This window comes from Mauremys reevesii, linkage group 1 (genome assembly GCF_016161935.1).
Source record: "Mauremys reevesii isolate NIE-2019 linkage group 1, ASM1616193v1, whole genome shotgun sequence".
In the NCBI taxonomy this organism is placed as follows: domain Eukaryota; kingdom Metazoa; phylum Chordata; order Testudines; family Geoemydidae; genus Mauremys; species Mauremys reevesii.
This window is the reverse complement of record NC_052623.1, coordinates 156,424,052-156,444,185: the sequence shown is the minus strand read 5'-3', so window position 1 is coordinate 156,444,185 and position 20,134 is coordinate 156,424,052. Positions and strand designations below refer to the sequence as shown.

General features: G+C 43.5%; 1 protein-coding gene across 6 annotated transcripts in view; it reads right to left on the bottom strand.

The window, feature by feature from the left end:
• Positions 1 to 923: 923 nt before the first annotated feature.
• The window catches only part of DDX3X (DEAD-box helicase 3 X-linked), a 33,392-nt gene continuing 14,181 nt past the window's right edge, over positions 924 to 20,134 (bottom strand). For 4 of the 6 annotated variants that reach the window (XM_039508767.1, XM_039508794.1, XM_039508775.1 and 1 more), the window contains 11 exons: positions 16,669 to 16,804; positions 12,597 to 12,682; positions 11,430 to 11,528; positions 11,193 to 11,353; positions 8,744 to 8,888; positions 8,443 to 8,632; positions 7,953 to 8,134; positions 7,731 to 7,848; positions 5,861 to 6,017; positions 4,173 to 4,318; positions 924 to 3,472 (listed from right to left, as the gene is read on the bottom strand). In XM_039508767.1, the coding sequence (XP_039364701.1) occupies positions 3,387 to 3,472; positions 4,173 to 4,318; positions 5,861 to 6,017; positions 7,731 to 7,848; positions 7,953 to 8,134; positions 8,443 to 8,632; positions 8,744 to 8,888; positions 11,193 to 11,353; positions 11,430 to 11,528; positions 12,597 to 12,682; positions 16,669 to 16,804 (1,506 nt within the window). In that variant the 3' untranslated portion in view covers positions 924 to 3,386. The remainder of the gene's footprint in view (positions 3,473 to 4,172; positions 4,319 to 5,860; positions 6,018 to 7,730; positions 7,849 to 7,952; positions 8,135 to 8,442; positions 8,633 to 8,743; positions 8,889 to 11,192; positions 11,354 to 11,429; positions 11,529 to 12,596; positions 12,683 to 16,668; positions 16,805 to 20,134) is intronic. The other 2 variants (XM_039508785.1, XM_039508814.1) reach the window with 1 other exon arrangement.

Here is a 20,134-nt window from a genome sequence, read left to right as displayed (position 1 = left end):
TTAGGATCTGGCTAGTGTAATCATTCTGAAAATGAAAATTCAGGCTAACCGGACTTTAAGCTGTTTCAAATTTTCTGTAGTAAAGGGTACACCATGAGAGTCAATCTGCAGCTGTAACATTTACCAAGAAAACACAGGCCCTGGATATTTTTTTTAAATCAACATTTTAATCCCATGAAAAATAGCTTAATTTTTTCCTATGCTCTAGTCTCTCCAGGGGGAATCAGGGCTTAGAATTTGCTGTCCCAGGGAGGTGAAGCCTAGTGTGATTAACATTTTCACACCCTCCCAATTCTAGGCTACTCTAAAAGTTTAGCAGCTCTGTTCCACCTTCTCCTACCCACTGCATACCCTAAACCCCTGTTTGTGATGGGGTCCCCAAAAGACAACTTGTGGCAATCTTCCTCAGTTTCAGTAAGCTGTGTCCCCATGCCAGATCAGAGACTTTTAGAGCCCTTTCACCTGGCATGCAGGGGCTGAATCTTAGATTATTAGGATTGGAAGGGACCTCAGGAGATCTAGTCCAAACCCCTGCTCAAAGCAGGACCAATCCCCAAATGGCCCCCTCAAGAATTGAACTCACAACCTTGGGTTTAGCAGGCCAATGCTTAAACCACTGTAAGGGATTTTTTGGGGGGGAGGGGAGAGAAGAGAAAAACCACACCCCACACCTCACCTTCTATGTCTACTTACTGCAGAATACAGATCTCTCATTACAACTGAGGCAACACCTGCCCATCTCAATGGTTGCTATACAGGACAACTGTCACTGTATTATGTAATAGCATAAATGTGTCAGGTGCCAGACTGTTCATTATCTCAGCCAGCCCTCTAATGTGCTATGAAGTTGCAAGATCAGAGATCGCACCAAATTATTCAGTTTACAGGCATGATACGTGAAACAGTGACGCTTAAGATGAGTCGACTCTGCAGTTCAACTTTTTATTTTAATAAAATCAAGAGTAATGCACAGCACATGCAGTGCTAGCACCTAAACTAATACAATAAGCAATTACTAAACCTACAGTGACTTGAAGTTGAATTTACATTCAGCAAGTTTAAACCCATTCTTTGCATATGATTTTTAATCCTTATTTCTGAACTGAAAATATTGCTGGCTGATAAAACTTGCTAAAATGCACAAGTCACTGATTATGCCAATACAACAAAGATAACCACATGTTTGAGGATTGCAATGTGCCAGACATTCACTGAAAAATAAAAAACAAAAACAAAAAACCACACACAACTAAACAAAACTCACGCAAACAAACATCTGAGAATCTGGACACTTCACATCAGTGTTTAGAAGTGTTTCATTAATATCTTAAGACAAGTGTATCAAAACCTTGGCATGTTTAATTTTAAGTTGCCAATTTTTGTTTTACTATCAGAAAGTTATGGCTACACTGCCAATGCCGGGTCTGCTTAATTTGACTTAAGAGTTTAATATGACTTAAACATTAAAAGCTCACACTACCCCGAAATATATAATTTCACGCATACGGTGACATTCAACATTCAAGTGCCAGTGTTTTTGTACTGTCTTTTGGTCAAGTTTCTTTAAACTTTCAAAGAATCACTTTTAGGCTTACAAAAATAAATATTTGTCAAAAATGTTCAATAAATATTACACAAAACTAGCAGCAAAAAGTATCTAGAAATCTCGTGTGCAAATAGTTTTCTTCCCAGCTATCATTCCCATGGTCCCAAATAAATTTTAGAATCTAGTTCCTTCTCCTTAGACAAGCTGCGTTCAATCTCCAAGAGACAAAATAAGATTGGAAGTTAAGGACACGCACACAAGACATATATAAAATTCTCTGAATGTGCAATAAAAGAAGTATTTTGTAAAAAGTTATGGGCAAAATGTACAAGGGCCTAAACCTAGACTAATTGAAATAGCACCATAACAAATGACCTCAATACTGTCAAGTGCACCTACTTAATAAAAGTTTTAGAACAAGGCACAATACACTTGAAAAAATCTATTGCACTTTAGGAGATTTTTGCCATTTTCCTATGCCACTGTAGATTAAGAGTTGATAATGGCTCTGGCCACAAAAGTTAGCACAGAAATTCCAAGTGGCAGAGGCATTTTACTGGTGGACAATACTTATCTTTGGCCAGATTTAGCATAAACAGACTATAAATACAATGGAAACCTATGCAACTAAAACTGACTAAAACTGCACTTTAATAGCAGAATTGAAACCTTGTGCAGTTATGTACATTTCCAACCTCTGTGATCTCAAGATTTGTTTGTTACTCTTCTGGAGCCATTTTACAAAGTCTACAGTAAGCCAGTTTAACATCTCAACGCAGCTTGAACAGAGTAATGTGAATCTGCATTAAAATAAAGCCTGCTGCATAATTCTTCCTGTTCATACCCTCTTGACCAAAAAACATCAACACTAGCATGCGTTATTAGACCAAAATCAGTCAGGCCCTTAAGGAGGACCGGTCACTGTCGTGGTCAGCCATTCTACCATTTCAATTTCATATGGCAGGCATTTTTAAAAAGTCTAAATAGATGAATTCTCCTAAAAACTATTTCAAGTTATCAGACCTTTAAACATTCCCTGTAATATTCTGCCCACATTTGGCTAGCTCACATTAATGATCTGCCTAAACATTGAAAAAGGAATTGCTGTATTTACTTGCATTAACTTCAAAAACAGTGCTTTTAATGTATGCATGTATCCATACATCATCTCATCATGACTGGAATGGCTTATTAAAGTCTATCAGGTTCTAAGTACCTATCCAGGATAGAGTGAGCAAATCAGAACTTTAACTTAGTACAGTTTTGCCACATTAGAAACGAATTCCATTGATATGCTTCAAGATGTTTGTTTGGTTTTTTTTTCTCCAAATCTGCAAGTATCAAAAGCCCTAATGCAGGCTACCGCATAAGTTTTTGTAATATTATGGATGAATCGATGATTCCTGTTTAAGTTGTCACACCTGTGTGCCAAGGTTTGATTTTAGCTCAAGTTCAGTAATTTTTTGATTTTGTCAACAATTGATATCTTGAGCATTACTGAGCCAACAGGACATCAAAATAAAAGTTGTCTAAAGTTAAAGGCACAGTACATTAACAAACAAATGATCCTCAGTCACAAAATCAGAAATGCAGTTTGGGGTTGGGGATGGCTGGGAGGGGAGTTAATCCTGACTACAGCAATGGAATCTTCACCTTCAAAATAGGGCTGCTTGTTCTTTTGTTTCTTCTGTGACCTTGAGCTCCCTTAAAAAAAATTTCAGTGGAGAATCACAGCTGGTAATGTACTGCGAGTTCTTGAAGCTACACAAGGTATAGTCTGGCTAAGTTACATGTGGTTTCCATATTAGCTTGTTTGGTAGGATATCTGCTGCAAGCAGATTCAGTTGCCCCACCAGTCAACCCCCTGGGAGTTATAGTTTCCTCCATATCCATCACTGTTGTAGAAGCCGCCTCCATAGCCACCACCTATTAGGGAAAAACAAAACCACATCAACTTACTAAAACCTTTACATCCTTACAGTCTACCCCAGGGGGGTTCTCAATCTGGGGGTTTGGGACCCCTCAGGGGGTTAAGTTATTACATGGGGGGGTTGCAAGCTGTTGGCCCCCCAACCCAGACTCAGCTTTGCATCCAGCATTCGTAATGGGGTTAAATTAAAAAAAGTTTAATTTATAGGGGGGTTGCAGTCAAGAGGCTTGCAACGTGAAAGGGGTCACCAGTACAAAAGTTTGAGAATCACTAGTCTACCCCCTTTTTTGCTTCTTCCTGGACAGAATCTTTCTGTGGACCAAGACAGTGGGGGAGGGGGGGGGAGAAGAGAAGAGGAGAGATCTGGAGGAGGAGAGAAAAAAAGACACTGACTATACATGGTATTGTAAAGCTAAAATTGAGAGATTAGGAAAGCTTTGGTGTGTATCCTGCTTACCATAATTTTGGGTACCACAACCAATATACTGTGCCAGCTAAATCCTCCTTTGAATCGTTAGGTTAGGTTCAGTGTAACCGACTATAGTAAATTCATAGCCCTTACAGACCAATTTAAGAGTTGGCTACTTTATTTGTTTTAAGACAAGACCTAGTTTTCCTTAAAAAGATTCAGAGCTTGTTTTGAAGCTGCCACCACCAGCTCCCTCCTTTGTATTTGATTACAAGACAGACAATTACCTCCAAATCCTCTGCTGCCTCCATGGCCGCTGCTGCTACTGCCACCACCGCTGCGGCTGCTGCCTGGTCGACTACTGCTAAAGCTACTACTGCTGCCACCGCTACTTGTTCGATAGTCTCTGGCACCAAATCCTCCACTGAACCGACTATACAGAAAGAAATATTATTCACAGTGTGTTAATTGCAGTCTACCAGAATGTACTAAGATAGCAGCTTTGAAAGCTAAGGTGGAGTTTTGTAAAGCTGTTTGAAATGAATATTTGCTGAATATAGCAGTGCCCTTATTGCTTAGTTTCAGCACCAGTGTTTGTTGCTTGCAAGCCTCTCATTGCTAGTTGAACAGCATAAGTCTGTTAACATTCCATTTGAAATAAGCTGAGGAAAAGGTGCTACTGTTCAGTCTAATGTAGCTTACTTTTCAGTTGAATAAACCATAACCTACTGCAAGAATGTAGAATAATTAACAAGAGTTGCTTTTCTCGAGTTCAGTTGTAGGTCCGATGCAGTACAACCCCACCCTGTACAACTGGGGTAGAGGAAGCAGCTGAAGAGCAGTACTAGCTATTTAAGGAACTAGTGACACATACCATTAATAATTCACTCCACAAACTGATACCTATATATCATTGCTTATGAAATGTCACTGTTTTTGTATTAAAAAAAGTAATAAAAACTAATTATACTGCTGATGTATTCTGCTGCACCATCTAGAGTGGTTTTTCCTATATGAAGGAGGAGTTCACTCCCTCTTATTGTAGCCATCTTTGTAGATGGCTATAGATTATCTTCAGCCCCATGTTTACTGGCTTGGAACCCACAGTATAGCACTGCAGTGAGAAATATTCTGTCCACATAGCAGCAATTTATTGGTTAATAGGACAGAATAAGTATCATACAGCAGTAAAGAGTGTCTCAGCTGATGCTATATGATTGAGACTTTGCTTTATACTGCATAACAGCAGCTTTAAAAAAGATAAAAAACATCTATTCTATTCGAAGTGGAAAAAGCACACTTGTTGCCTTTCCAAAACAAATAATCCTGCTCCCTTTAACATGTAAATAAAGCAAAAGCACTTTATAGGTGAACAATAAAAATTCAGTACAATACTTTGATTTAGTGAATGGGGCTAACTTGCTAAACAAATTCAGCTGCTTAGCAGCTTAATGTCAGAACCCACTTTACAGTAAATCTTGTAAGTCTGGTTTTCCAACTGTTTCTAGTTGGTCTTACTTGTTCATCCCAAAATCATCATCCAGCTCTTAAACTGATTAGGAACAACTCCTCTTTTAACTGGATTTTGGAGACTTTCAGAATAGGACATTTTAGCATAGAGGGGACTTACATGACAAGATGTGGCTTCCTATGAGGGGCTCAGTTTGAAGCACACTAAAGAAAAACTAATATTTCTAATGGAAAAGCAAATTCTCAAAGATCATTTGTATTTCCAACTCTACTATGAAGGAAGGCAAATGTTAAGACCAACAACTTGGAGCAGTTTAGAGGCACCACAGTGCAATCAGAGACAGCAGTACTAAAATATATCATCCACATGGATGACAGTTTTAGCTAACTCTCCAATCTGAAGTGTAATTAAAGCAAAGGTTTAGGCAATAGGAACCTGAATCTGCAACCATGGAACTGGCTTAAAATAGATTATGCCCTTAATAATAAATATTAGTCAAGTTACCTCTTTGAACGCCCACGACTGCTGCCACCCTTATGAATCTGCTCATAAGCCATGTTTTCCAACCATGATGGTACTTCCTGTTTAGCTTCAACAAGGAGATCTAGCAAGTCCTTGGTGATGTTTATGTTCCTCTCATTGAAGAATGAGGTGGCAAGGCCTTAAAAAAAAAATTTGATTCTCAACATTAGGTAACTTGGTATGATGCTTCAAGTCCAAGTTATCTGAGCTACACAGAAAGGGTCTTAACAGAACAAACAAACAAAGTTAGTTGGTGGGTTTTATATTGAACAGGCTAGGCCTGTACTGAACTTTAAAGATACTTGAAATCGGTCTTAGGACAGGAAGCTGCCTAATAAAAGTAAGTAAGTATCTGTCAGACACCACTAGGCTTGAAGGAGTGCATGCAAGCTTGCTAGTTTCTCTTTACTTGAGGTTTGACATCTCAGGCAATACAGGAAAAAAAAAACTTTAGAATACTAGGTAATTGGGGTATCAGGCAGGAAGATACCTAGCAGATGCTAAATTTACTCTGAGACTTAAGTCGGACAAACATTTGGATGTTTGTCCATTTCCTTCCCTGGGAATTCACTTTGACACTTCTGCTTCATAGAGAGCACGCGCGCGCACTCTCAATGAGCCTTCTCTTGTGGCAAGTTGCTTTATTAACCTGACATTAGGTAACCAGCCTACAGGATTTGGTATACTTTTAATCCAGATTATGGTGTTATACCAGCCCTTGCAGCAACAACCTGACTGCATTCCAAATAGTTTGTTTTAACAGAACATGCATAAATGGCAGTTGGTCCATGCGCACTTGCATGCAAGAATTTAGCGGCTTTTTTCTAAAAAGCCAACTGGAACTCTGCTATACTGGTTTCTAGGGCTGTCAATTTATCAGTTAACATAGGCAATTAACTAAAATGTAATTGCAATTAATCAGTTTTAGTTGCACTGTTAACACAATACCAATCTAACTTTATTAAAAAATTTGGTTTTTCAACATTAATATATTGATTTCAATTTGTATTCTGCATAAGTGTACAGTGCTCACTTGATATTACAAACATTTGCACAGTAAAAATGATAAACAAAAGTATTTCAATTCACCACAGACAAGTATTGTAGTGCAATTTGTTGTGAAAGTGCAATTTATAAATGTAGATTTTTTTTGTTTTGTTGGCATGCAGTTGTGCAACAATGTAAAACTTTAGAGCCTAGAAGTCCACTCAGTCCTACTTCTTGTTCAGCCAATCACCAAGAGAAACAAGTTTGCTTACATTTACAGGAGATAATGCTGCCCTCTTATTTACAATGTAATCAGAGAGTGAGACCAGGCATTTGGCATGGCACTTTTGTAGCCAGCACTGCAAAGTATTTACATGCCAGATATGCTAAACATTTGTATGCCCCTTCATGCTTTGGCCACCATTCCAGAGGACGCACTTCCATGCTGATGCTTGTTAAAAATTAACTTTTTGACTGAACTCCTTGGGGGAGATTAGTAGGTCTCCTGCTCCATTTTACCCACATTCTGCCACATCTGAGACTGCTATAACAAATATGATGACCCAGCACATGTTTATTTTAAGAACACTTTCTTTGCGTTTTGTCAAATAGGCAGTGAAGGTACCAACGGAAGAGACATTGGAGCAATAAGACTTGCATGGAATTTTGCTCAATTAAACTGAAATGAAGATTACTGCTGCAAAGACTAGAAGTGGGTTTGTCTGAAGTAGTAGCTCAAAAGTAAGCTTCGTTTTGTAGTTCAAGTTTACTCTATTAGAGAATGTATGTAGTGTTACTTATAACCCAATGGAATACTACATTTGAAGAGCATCTTTTAGTAGACAATGCATTTAAAGAGTCTTACCAAGGTTTCCCACACGGCCTGTACGACCAATGCGATGTACATATTCTTCTATGTCACTTGGCAAGTCAAAGTTTATGACATGTTTCACATTTGAAATGTCCAATCCTCTTGCTGCAACCTAATGGTGAAGAAGTTCAACTGTCAGCTCTTAGCAAAGCTTCACAAGAACCAAGTGAAATAAGCTAAACATCTTATAGGAAGAAAAAAAAGTTAGGGACTTACTGCTGTGGCAACCAGAATTGGGCTTCTGCCTGAACGGAACTGGTGTAGAGCTTCCTCTCGGTCTCTCTGAGAGCGATCTCCATGGATGCTTGTACAAGCGTATCCTTCGTGGTAGAGAAAGTCCTCTAGAGAGTCAGCTCCCTTTTTAGTCTCCACAAACACCAGAGTCAGTGAATCTTTACCTAATGCAAGAAGTTAAACCACAGATTTGCCACCAGTAATGCTACATCTGCAAATATTTAGCACCCCCACACTGTGGTAAAAGGCAGTTTCTTATCTTCTGCTCCAGTTTAATTGTGTATTTATTACATTACTTCATTCAATGAGAAATGAGTACCAAGGCCATTCCCCCTCCCATGATATTAATATTACCCAAGTAGTTTATTTGCATGCATACTGTTTTAAGTCAAAGCCAAAACATTCACAACATATGAAAAAACGGAGGAAAAGACTAACAGCTTTTCCTCCACCTAACATAGATTCTCATTACCTGAGCCATTAGAGCTGTGTTGAAATTCTCCCAAACAGTCTTTACCTGTGGCATTTAGCAGGTCAAGCAGAAATGACCGTTTGTCTGACTCTTCCACCCACACTACTTTCTGTGTGATGTTCTCAGATGTAGAGCCAACTCTGCCAACAGCCAGAAAGATATATTCATCCAGGAAGTCACGGGCAAGCATCTAGGAGGTAGACAAAAAAATTCCCACTGTTTTCCCCCACAAAGACTGGGGGAGTTCAAAAAGTACATACATTAAGCTTGTAGGTCAAAAAAGCCTCAAGCCAGACAATACCTGGATTTCCTTGGGAAAAGTAGCACTGAACATCATGGTATGACGAACTCCCTTTGGTGGCATAGTATCTTGTTCAACAATACGACGGATTTGAGGCTCAAACCCCATATCAAGCATGCGATCAGCTTCATCCAGTACCAGGTATCTGGGATTAGATTAATAGGATCAAAATTGCTTACAGTGAGGACATTTTTTTCTTCAATTACCATATATACTCATTCATAGGCTGAATAATTTTGGTAAAAACAGCATCAAAAATCAGGGGTCAGCTTATAAATGGGTCTACACCAAAATTTGATGATTTTAAACTCTACAGAATCATTGAATTGACTATCTAATACAAGGATCAGCAACCTTTGGCATGCAGCCTGCCAGGGTAAGTACCCTGGCAGGCAGGGCCTGTTTGTTTACTTGTCACATCTGCAAGTTTGGCCAATTGCAACTCCCACTGGCCACAGTTCACAGCTCCAGGTCAACGGGGGCAGCAGGAAGTGGCGTGGGCCAAGGTATGTGCTGGCCGCCACTTCTCGCTGCCTCCCATTGGCCTGGAGTGGCAAACCACGGCCACTGGGAGCTGAGGAGCTCTGTGCCTGAAGATGCTCTAAACAAAACGTCCCGACCGCCAGCAGCAACAGGCCGGGAGCCAAAGATTTCCAACCCCTGAAATACAGGGTCCACTTATGAAAGGGTCATGCAGTTTGCTATTTTTACCTATTCATTTTTGGGGGGAGGGGGTTGGCTTATAAACCAACAGGAAAAACGAACAAGTACATATGGTAGTTTTTTAATCCCCACACAAACCAGGCTTTTTTTAAACAATTGGCAATTAAATATTTAATGCAGTATGCCAAGATTATTCAATGACCACTTGTATGACCTGACATTAGTTGGGAAGTATTTATGAGCTATATGTAGTTTTAGATGGCAGAACTAGTCAGTCAATTTAACAGCATGAAGGCACGCTTTTACAAATGTATGACAACAAAATTCTCAGAGCACACAGTATGATCATTCCCACAGGAACATCAGCTTAGAGCAGGGGTTCTCAACAAATTTTCTGGTGGCCTCAGTGTGGCCACCAACTCTTGCTTGCTCTGACAATTTTTCCTAAAAATACTAATTAATTTTAGGGGGAAAAACTTGGACATAAATGTCCAAATCATTGTAATTTATAAAGGATTTGGGGTTTTTTTTTGCACAAACAGTAATAATTACAGTGGTCTCAATTTTTTACCTGACCTAAAGAGACTAGAACCAAGAATAAGGTGCTTTGCATGTTCTTATCTTTTGTTTCTTTTGCCAGCTTTTTCTTTTTAATAAAAATTTGCTAGCTAGTAAGCCTGCTGCTGTGAAAAGTGGTATTTGTAAGTTTGTTAATATTTCACAGCAGCAGACTTGCTAGCTAGCTAGGAGGCAATGAAAAGCAGTATTGAACTTACACATCACTTTTCACAGCAGATTTACTCAACCCTGGCAAGCTAGGGGAAAATTAAGCTGTGGATAGGGAGGTGGGTAGGAAGGCAGTGGGGGCCAGTTGTAATTTGGAAAGCGGGGAGCCCCTGAAGCCCACTGTCACATGACCAAAAGATGCAGCAGGGGCCAAGGGTGATGGGTGAGCCTGGGGCCAGAGCCCTGTGGCTGGGGCCCAGGGATATAGTCTCCACAGCTACATGGTCAGAGCCCAGGGATGGAGGAGGCAGCGGGGGCTAGGCAGCAGGTGGTGAGCCTGGAGCCAGCGCCCATAGCTACTGCACAGCTGAGGCCAGAGCCTGCTGCCCTGTGGCTGAAGGAGGCAGCAGGGGCCAGGGCAAAGAGGGAAGAAAGGGAGTAGTGAGCCTGGGGCCTGCTGCCCACCACCACATGGCTGGAGTCAGAAGCCCAAGCCTCACTGCCTCCAGGAAGGTGGAGAACTCACCAGTTGCCTGCTTCGACAGCATTTCTGGCTCCAGAAACGGGCAGGACCCAACTCCTTCTGGCAGCCATCCCCCCAAATCACTATCCAGGAGGTGGACCCAAGAAAAGGCCCTGGTGGCCACATTTGAGAAACACTGGCTTAGAATGTCTCATCCACAGCATGCTAGATTAGTACAAGAAGCAAGTTTGTAGGAGACTGCTAAATAGGTGCAGGCTGCTAGAGAGCCATTATCTGAATGTGAGACCAGAGGAACATTGGGGGGAGGGGGGGGGGAGAAATGGTGTTATGCAAATACTGTCATGTTTTAGAACCTGGGAAGCATATATGGGATTTGTATTGTGGAATCCAACTGTTCAACTAGTAAGCCTTTCCTAAATGACTGTCCAGCAAAAACATGAGAAAAAATACTATGGATCACTACTGTTTACATTTATGTTTTTTCCAGTTTAAAAACCAACAGCTAAGTCCCAGGACCTTGTCAGAAATTCTATAGACATTTGTAAGACTGTCAAATTCCAAGATCATTTCACATACTTGCAGAAGTCCAATCCAATCTTCCCCCTCTCCATCATGTCAACCAGACGTCCTGGAGTTGCCACAAGCAAGTGACATCCACGTTCCAAGTCACGTATCTGTTGACCAATGTCAGCACCACCGTAGACAACACAAGGACGAACTTTGGAACGATATGCAAACTGTAAGAACAGAACTAGTTATTTTCTGTTTTTTTAAAAAGCTCAGGATGTTATACAGACAAGTTGCCAAAGATACCTTTCTGGCTTCTTCATAGATCTGCACTGCCAGTTCTCTAGTTGGAGCCAGGACTAGAGAGATTGGGTATTGCTTACGGCGTCCATACCTTCCATTTTCCTGAAGGACAGAACATTTAGAATAAATACAGACATACTAATTTAAAGAGTTGAAACTAAAGCCATTTCAAACCCCAGGCACATCCTTCCCCCACAATTCTGAAACTTTCTTGCCACCAGCACAACACTCGTGGCTGAGCATGGATCACAGACCAAGTAGAGCATCTACAGCTTTCTTTGCTCTAAATTGGATGACTACCTGCAATCAAGGCTATTTATATTCCAAAGGACCTGTTGCTATGAGTTGTTAAAAAGTACAGGAAGTCTTCCACTACAGAAAGTCTCAATCATGCTTTAGGCATTGGTTCTGAAGACTTGTGTCCCAGCTACACTGTCATCAGGTATGCTAGGTGACACAAAGCTAGTATGTCTTTAGGGAACAGAACTACAGAGATTTTTCAAGACTCCCTGTAAACATTACTTATTTTAAAATCTTACAAAAGGGATTCAATACTGACATTTACTGGAGGAAAACAAAATGTCTTACTCCATGGTGCAACAACTTTACTTAGAAATAGCCACTTTTCAGTGGCTACAAGACATGCTTATTACCAGTATAGTTTTTTCAGCCTTCATTCTGGAAGCCACACTGCAAGAGATCCTTTCATACTTCTATTATCTGACTAGTCCTAAAGAAGAGTTTAGTCCCTAGACCATCAAGAATGGCTCTGTGGTCCTCCACTGGCCTAAATGGAATTGAAATTTGGCTTCATGCAGTTTTGTTTTAAGGTCTTCCTCTTTTGTTATGAGTGTCTTAAGACAGGATGTGTTAGATGGTAATATTTTTTGTTTGAGCCAAAAGAAAAATCACACACAAGAGGACCACGATGCCTGTAAGTGAGCAGACAAGCAACAAATGAGCAGCTCTCTGAAACTGCCCTCTAAATTATTGGGGGTAAGAAATTGGGCACAGGCCTTTCTGAAATAGACTGCTTGTTAGTAGGAATACTATAATCAGACATCTCTAGAAAGAATAAATATTAACAGAAGAATTGCAGGCAAGAAAAGAATCCTGCAGGGGGACTGAGCTGGTTTTAACATTTCTGGGACTGCACATCTAAGAACTTGCCTTCATAGCCCTCAAAGCGTCACCGGGACCATCTGTATAGATCTGACTCAATATTGGTAGAAGAAATGCAGCAGTTTTCCCAGAACCTATTAAATACAAAAGGTTAATTGTGACAATAAAACCTTGATGGAAGTATTGATGCTATCAGCTGCAACCCCTTACACAGTATTCCAAACAACCTAGCTGAACTAGACTGTGCTCCTGATGTTAACAAGGCAAGAGATAAGCGTTACGTGTTCGAGATGTGTTGCTCATGTCCACTCCATTACAGGTGTGTGCGCTTACCACATGCACTGGTGCTGGAAGTCCACCCCAATCCCCCTATGGTATCTGCAAGATGACTGGCTCTGGTGTGGTGCACGTATGCACCAGCATAAGGGGTGGGACTGGGTCCCGGATTGGCGGAAAGAGCTATTAAGGGCCCTTCAGGAACCTGACTGACATCTTATGCAAGACTACAGATTTGCCCTGGACAGGAGGATGGAAAGCCAATATTGCTGCCAGGTGCACCTTGACTGAAGATAAGGCCTGGCACACGTGCTTTAAATGAAGCAAGAAATCCTAGTTGTCTTTACAGCTCATCTTGGTCAGGGAGATGTTGCACTCAGATGCCCAGCAGAAGTGTTTCCACTTTGCCAGGTAAGTTGCTCTGGTGGAGGGCTGCTTTCCAAGCGAACCTGCTGTACCTAACTAGAGTGCATGTGGCATCCAAGCTGTGAGGTGGAGAGAGGTAAGACTGGCTCCTGCATGCCACCAATGATCCTGTGACAGTAGGTCTGGCAGCTGGGCAGGAGGCCACTGCCAGTTCTATGAGACAGTTGAAAAACAGAGGAGCAGGATCCACGTCACAGGCTGGAAGGTCACCCTGGAGCACACCCTCAAAATGCCTGCTTACCACCCAGTTGGTTATGGATGGAGCTCAAGTGTGTATAGGATGCTGACTGGTGGCCTTGCTGGTGCTTATAGCTCTTGCCCTTTTTTATAGAAGGGCTCAGACCCATAGGTTTGGGAGCCAACCTTGGTCAGTTGTTGCTTAAGCCACTTCCTTACCAGCACTGGCACGTACAGGCCCATGGTGCACAAAGTAACCCTCAAGTCTTTCAGGCTGTGCAGTTTACTGTTTGTTCTGAAAACAGTGCCAGACCATTGAATGGGAAGTCCTGGATTGACTGTTGAACCTGTGTTAAAAGGCCCAATGACCAACTAGGACACCCACCTCATTGAAATAGCTGAGGACATGGTTTAGGCTGCAGAGTCTGCTGCATCTGAGGCCACTTGTAGGGCTGCTCTGGCCACTGCCCTCATCTCTGATAGCCAGGAAACTCTTCCTGGGTTCCTCTGGCAGTGAGTCAGAACTTGGCCATGGATTGCCAGCTATTAAATCATAGCAGCCAAGCAAGGCCTGGTGGTTGGCCACTCAGCTGGAGTCTATGTAGCATAAAAGTTTTTCTACCAAGGAGATTGAGCCTCTTTGCCTCCTTGTTCTTAGGCACTGATCCCAGTTGGCCTTGTCTGTTACGCTATTAGCTGCTGACAATCAGTGAGTTTGGGGCAAGGTGGGTATAAAAATATTATGTCCCTGTTAAGGGTATTTTCACTCTGCCCACTTGGAGATGGGGGCAGGAAGGAAGATGTCTACCACAGGGCCCTAGTGATTTTCATCACTCCCTTGTGCACCAGCAATGCCACTCTGGCAGGAGCTGCTGTACTCAGTACATCAAACAAGGAGTCCAAGGGCTCTGCCAACTCCTTGACTTCCAGCCCCATGTTCAAGGTGACCCTCTTCAAGAGCTCCTGGTAAGCCTTGGCATTGTCCTGGGGAAGTGGGTGAAAGGGCTCTGCTATTGCCTCATCAGGTGAAGATGAGGAGGCAGGTACAGGTCTGCCAACCCTGCTGAACCCAGGGAGCCTGCTCTGACTCCATGCCTGAATCTGAGGTAGGTGACAGGCTATCGCTGACAGTCTGTCCGATACCCAAGGCTGGCCTATGCCCCTGCAATGGTTGGGGAAATCCTTAGGGGTTCCAGAGTTGCCAGGGGGCTTGCCACTGGCCCTGGCCACCAGTGACAGCATGGCCCCCAGAGGGGAAGGCAGGTGCTCTTGATGGGTGATCCAAGCCCGTGGGCAGGATCTCTTGGCTGTTGAAGTCTGAGGAGGGGGATACATGTCTGGGGGACCAGGACAGTGCCATGGCCACCTGTCTACCCCAATCCTGACAGTTCTAGTCCCAAACCTCTGCAGAGGATCTGTATGAGGGCAATGGCTCTCAGTGATGCGATCTTGGTGCTGGTACCCTGACAATTGATACCTGATGTTTAGCAATTGAAGCTTTTGTCGAGTAGGAGTGGAAATGTGAGCGAGTAGACTGACATGCTGGTGATGAACTGTACTGTTGGTCCAGCGACAGGGCTCTGGGGACCAGTGTCTCAATCCTCTGGATCGGTGCCATGTGCTGGGAGAGTGTCTTGGGTGCTCCTGGCACCTGGGCTCTGGGGATTGGTGTCATGCCTTTGTGGGTCTATGCCAGCCCACTGGCTATCATTGCCTTGAGCCCAGGGACAAACCAGGAACTCTGGCAGGCAAGCCAACTTGTGTCCGTGGGCTGATGGTGCCACTCAAGCAAACACTGATGGGATAGCCCCTGTGGCAAGGAGTGGTGCAGCACTGATGGGGACTGTTGGAAGGGCCCAAAGCCTGTTTACCCCTCAAACAGGGCACATCCATAGCCTTAATGGCCTGAAAGGCCCCCAGTGTGGACAGCAGTGTCAGGTGCTGAGTGCCTCCACCACTCCCCAGGGTGGCAGGTGGATCTTGAAGTGGGCTTAACAACTCAGGCCTCATGGGTCTTTGCTATTCTCCAGCCCTCTCCTTCCCTTTATGGGACACAGGAGAACGTCCCCTCCCAGCCTCTGCTTTTTAGCCAGTAGCAGGGGATGGGGCTTGGTACTGGTCTGAACCCAGTGTCAGCAGTGTGCTCTGCAAAGAGGCTGGAGTGCTAGGAGCAGAACCCAATCTGGCTGGCTGAGGCCAGAGAAAGGGCTGACTCTAATGAGTGCTCTGAGACAAATATCCCACTCCTTTTTGTTCTGTGGTCTGAAGCTCTTGCATAAGTGTCACATATCACTAATGTGGGTTTCCCACAAGCACTTCAAACAGCTTCTATGGTAATCACTGACTGGCAAGAGTTTCTTTCAACAGGCACATTTGAAGCCCAGGGACCAGGGCATGCTCTGTCCTTAGGCTAAGTATCGTTTGGGACTAAAACACTAAATCCACAGTAAGGGAACTATAAAAAAAACTAAAATTTCTAACCATATACAGAAAGTTCACAACTGTGCCTAGTTGTGAGCAGCTTAGAGAGGCAAGGAGATGTTCCAGCACTGTCACTGGCAGTAAGAAGGAACAGAGGGCGGGGGAGCTGGTGATGTGCCTTATACTGATGCATATGCATGCCACTCCAAAGGGCATCAGAGCTGGGTCCCCTATGGATACCGGGGGGGGGGGGGAGAGGAGGAGGCGACAACACTTCTGGCACAAGTGCATGTGGCAAGCACACACACCTACAATGGAATGGACATGAGCAAACACTTGACTCAGCCTTGAGTTCCTGGTTCTTCAAGGCAGAATTTTACCCCCCCCCCACCTTGCCCTACATTGAGTTAATACTGATCTCACTTGGGCTAAAGGAACACTATAAAATACAGCAATTGTCTGAACTGGCAGAAGCAACCATATTCTGCCATCAAGTTATGTACTAAAACCTTAAAAATGCTGTAGTCTAAGTACTAAGAGGCACCTAGCATCCACAGAGGAGGGCTTGACAAGTAAGTTACCCTCACCTCTAACTGGTCAATCCAGATTGTGCTAGTGTGTTGTTCTTGCTCTAAGGATAACAGGCTACAGTTCCCAGTATGAAGGAAATGCAGGAGCACTAAGTTTGTCTGTCATGAGCAGTTGCTTTCCTTTCCTATTAGTGATCATCTGCAGCTTCAAGATTTGATCGAATTCCCACCCCCATTTCAAGCTGAACTGGAAAGTCAATATTGTTATAGGTGCAAGGTCAAAAACCTACCTGTCTGGGCACAGGCCATCAAATCTCTCTTGTCCTTGATGATAGGTATAGCATGTTTCTGAACGGGAGTAGGACGGGTGTAGCGAGTGAGCTCAATGTTGCCCATGATAATTTCTCCCATGTCAAGGTCACTGAACTGTAACAGACATTTGGGGGGGTGGGGGGTGGAGGGGAGAAGTTAGTGGGGGGACTGACTTCAGAACCTTCTCACTGAAAAAATATAGCTCAGCCCAAATGACTCATGTATCCATAGGATTAATCTGCTCAGTACATGTACACAAAAAATATAGTTTAACAGATTTTAAACCTGAATATTAAAAAACCCATGTATTTGGTTCCTCTTTGTTTATGTATAAGCAGCATAAAAGTTTAATACCAAGTAGAACGCTCATATCAGAAGTCAGGCTTCCAAGCAAATGAGACTTATGTATAAAACCACAGAACTAGTGGTCTCATGGGATGTCGCATCTAAAAATTCTCTCCTATAAAAAAAAAAAACACACCCACCCACCATCCCTACAACTGAAGCAAGAACAAGCTCTTGCACCACTTCTATAGACCAAGATATCCTCCAATAAAACCTTTCAGGCTTTTAAGTTGCCAAAAAACCACCAGCCAGTAGCAGAAGAGCATCACTAGGTTCCTTCTCTGCCCCTTTCCCATGAAATCTGTCTTTAATGTACTGCAGTGGTCCTTAATTCAGAGTTTAATCTTGCACAATAGACCATGTGTTGAACTGAGAAACCTGCAAGTCATGATCAGTTCATCAAAGAGATGCCAGAAAGGCAGTCACTAATCAGATATAGCAAAAATTTATTAGTGGTCTCAAAGCACTTGTGGACTGACTACATAGCAGGTCTCCTGATCACTGACATAGCAGGCCATCACATGTGCCGAGAACAACCAAAGTCTTCTGTTGTGACAAAGCACTATTTACACTGCAGGTTGCCTGACAAAAACCCAGAAAGCTGTGTTTAAGCAGTATCCAGAAAGCAGTGTTCACCTGTTGCTGCCCTATTTCACTATACTGTCCAGATAAATTCTGCTCTAACTGAAGTTTGAGATGTTTTGTCCCTATGGGTGGTCCAACATAGGATGCCTACACCCATGCACTCTTGATCAGAGAGTGCAGTCAGCAGTACCCACAGGTCCAGACCTGTGACCTTTACATACTTGTGCCTTGATGCAAAAGGCATCTAGAGAGGAGCAGATCTGCCACCACTTCAATTCCTTCTCAGCCACAAAGCTCAAGATGGCACCTGTACAGTAACAGGAGTTACTAGAGATAAGTAAACTGAGGTGTCGCAATGGCTGCTCCACTGTAGTAGACTCCCAAGCAGTAATTTCTGGACACCCCCTAAAGGAGTTCTAAGGAAAGACTCATGAAGTGAACCCATGCCCTTCCCGGCTTGTGAATGGGTCATGAACAGCTGATTCAGAGGAGGAACCTTTTGTTCCTCCTTCAAAACATACAATATATTCTGACCAACAAAGTAACCCACCCTGGATATTTCAATCCTAGCCATCTACTGCCTACTGTCAAAACTCTCATTCCTGAGCAAGCCCAGAGAAATGAGCAAGAGGCCAACTACAAGCTCATCTAACTGAAGACACTAGACCCAGCACAATCTGGATTCAGATACAAACTGTAAGATCACATGGACTCAAGTACCTATCCTTCAGCACACAACACAAGCACCATCAAGATGGCCCAGTGCTTGGATGAAGTTGATCTTGGTAAAACAGGTGATGTTGGTGGGCAGAGAACTATTGAGTTCACAACCATGGTACAGATTTCACATTCACAACTGGTCAGTTCAGTCTGTAACTGAGGAGTGCACTTGGATTCTTTTGGACACTGTTTCACATCACAATAGCCACAAGTAATGCTTTTAACATCTCCAGCTGGCCAGGAGACTATCCCATCACGGTGAAGACCTGGCCTCAGTCATTCATGCCTTTGTCACCTCTCAGCTGGACTACAGCAATACACCATACCTGGGCATGAAAACACTTCACTTTGTAAACTCTGGCTAGTATAAAAACACAGCAGCTCATCACCTCAGCAACACAAGCTACTATGAGCACATCACACCTGTCCACTCTAAGTTGGTTTCCCATAAAATTTTGAATCAAGTTCTAGGTCTGTCCTTATCCTCAAAGCACTCCTTGGTCTAGGCCAGCAGTTCGCAAAAGGTGGGGGTCAAGAGCCCAAAATGTCTGCACTGCATTTTAATAGGGTAACCAGGGCCAGCATTAGACTTTGCTGGGACTCAGGCTCTGGCCCCCTCCCCAGTCATGTAGTAACTGTTGTCAGAAAGGGATTGCAGTGCAATGAAGTTTGAGAACACCTGGTGTAGGCCCAGGATACCTAAAGACAGTCTAAAGTTACAACTAAGACTGTGCCAGAGGAGCAAAGTTGTTAACAATGTACTCCTAGTGGAATACTGCACCACTGCTCATTGACAGAATTCACATCCCCTCACAGAAAAGGGGCTGACTGGGAAGCCCCAAGACCAGTCATGTCCTCCTCCAAAGCAGCACAGGCATTTGTTTTGGGCACCTGGAGCAGCAGCAGAAAGGTAAATCACCAATTGGGGGTGGTGGGTGTGTGAGGGAGAAGAGACACTCCAGCCAGTGGCTCCTACCCTACACCAGGCTCTGTCCCAGCTAGCCAGGACAAGACTTCCCTTGCAGGGGGAGAGAATGACTGGGGCTGGGTCAGACACCCTCAGAAACCAACCCAGCAGCAGGAAGCACTGCTCCACACCCACCGTACGACCCCCTGCACTGCCCCAATAAGCATCCCACACCCAGATCCCCAAACAGCTGAACCCATATCCCCACCCAACCAACCCCCAGCACCTGGGCACCCCCTGTGCAGCATCCCATTGCCCCTGCACCCAGAACCTCCCCCAATAAGCCTGTGCATCATATCCCCCACTGAGCTGCCCACACCCAGAACCCTCTCACCCCACACTAGGATCCTGCTGAGCTGAGTGTGTCTGCCCATACCTGGTGTGGAGGGGCAGGCCCTTGTGTTGTGTCAGGGTTGGGTGCAGCCTCACCGCTGAGTTGGGAGGGGAAGGAGGAACAGTTGCAGGGTGCTCCTACTGCCATGCTGGAGCCTCCACATTTTATTTGACAAATAAAATTGGCAGAATTTTAAAATAGAATTTTTGGGTGCAGATTTCCATCAGGAGTACACAATGGAATTCTCAATGAGAAAAAAAGTCTTCATAGGAAACAAGGCCTTCTCCATGGGTGAAGAGACATTAGAATGAAGTCTCCGAGGAACTGAGGGCCATAAACCTCACCACCTTCTACTCCAAGTGCAAGGTGCATTTCTTTAACCTTATCTACTATAAGCACATTGCAACAGGTAACACAAAAAACCCAAAAACTTACAAGACACTTCAACACATATGCTTCTCTCTGGGTGAAATCTTTTCAGCTGCACACCTAT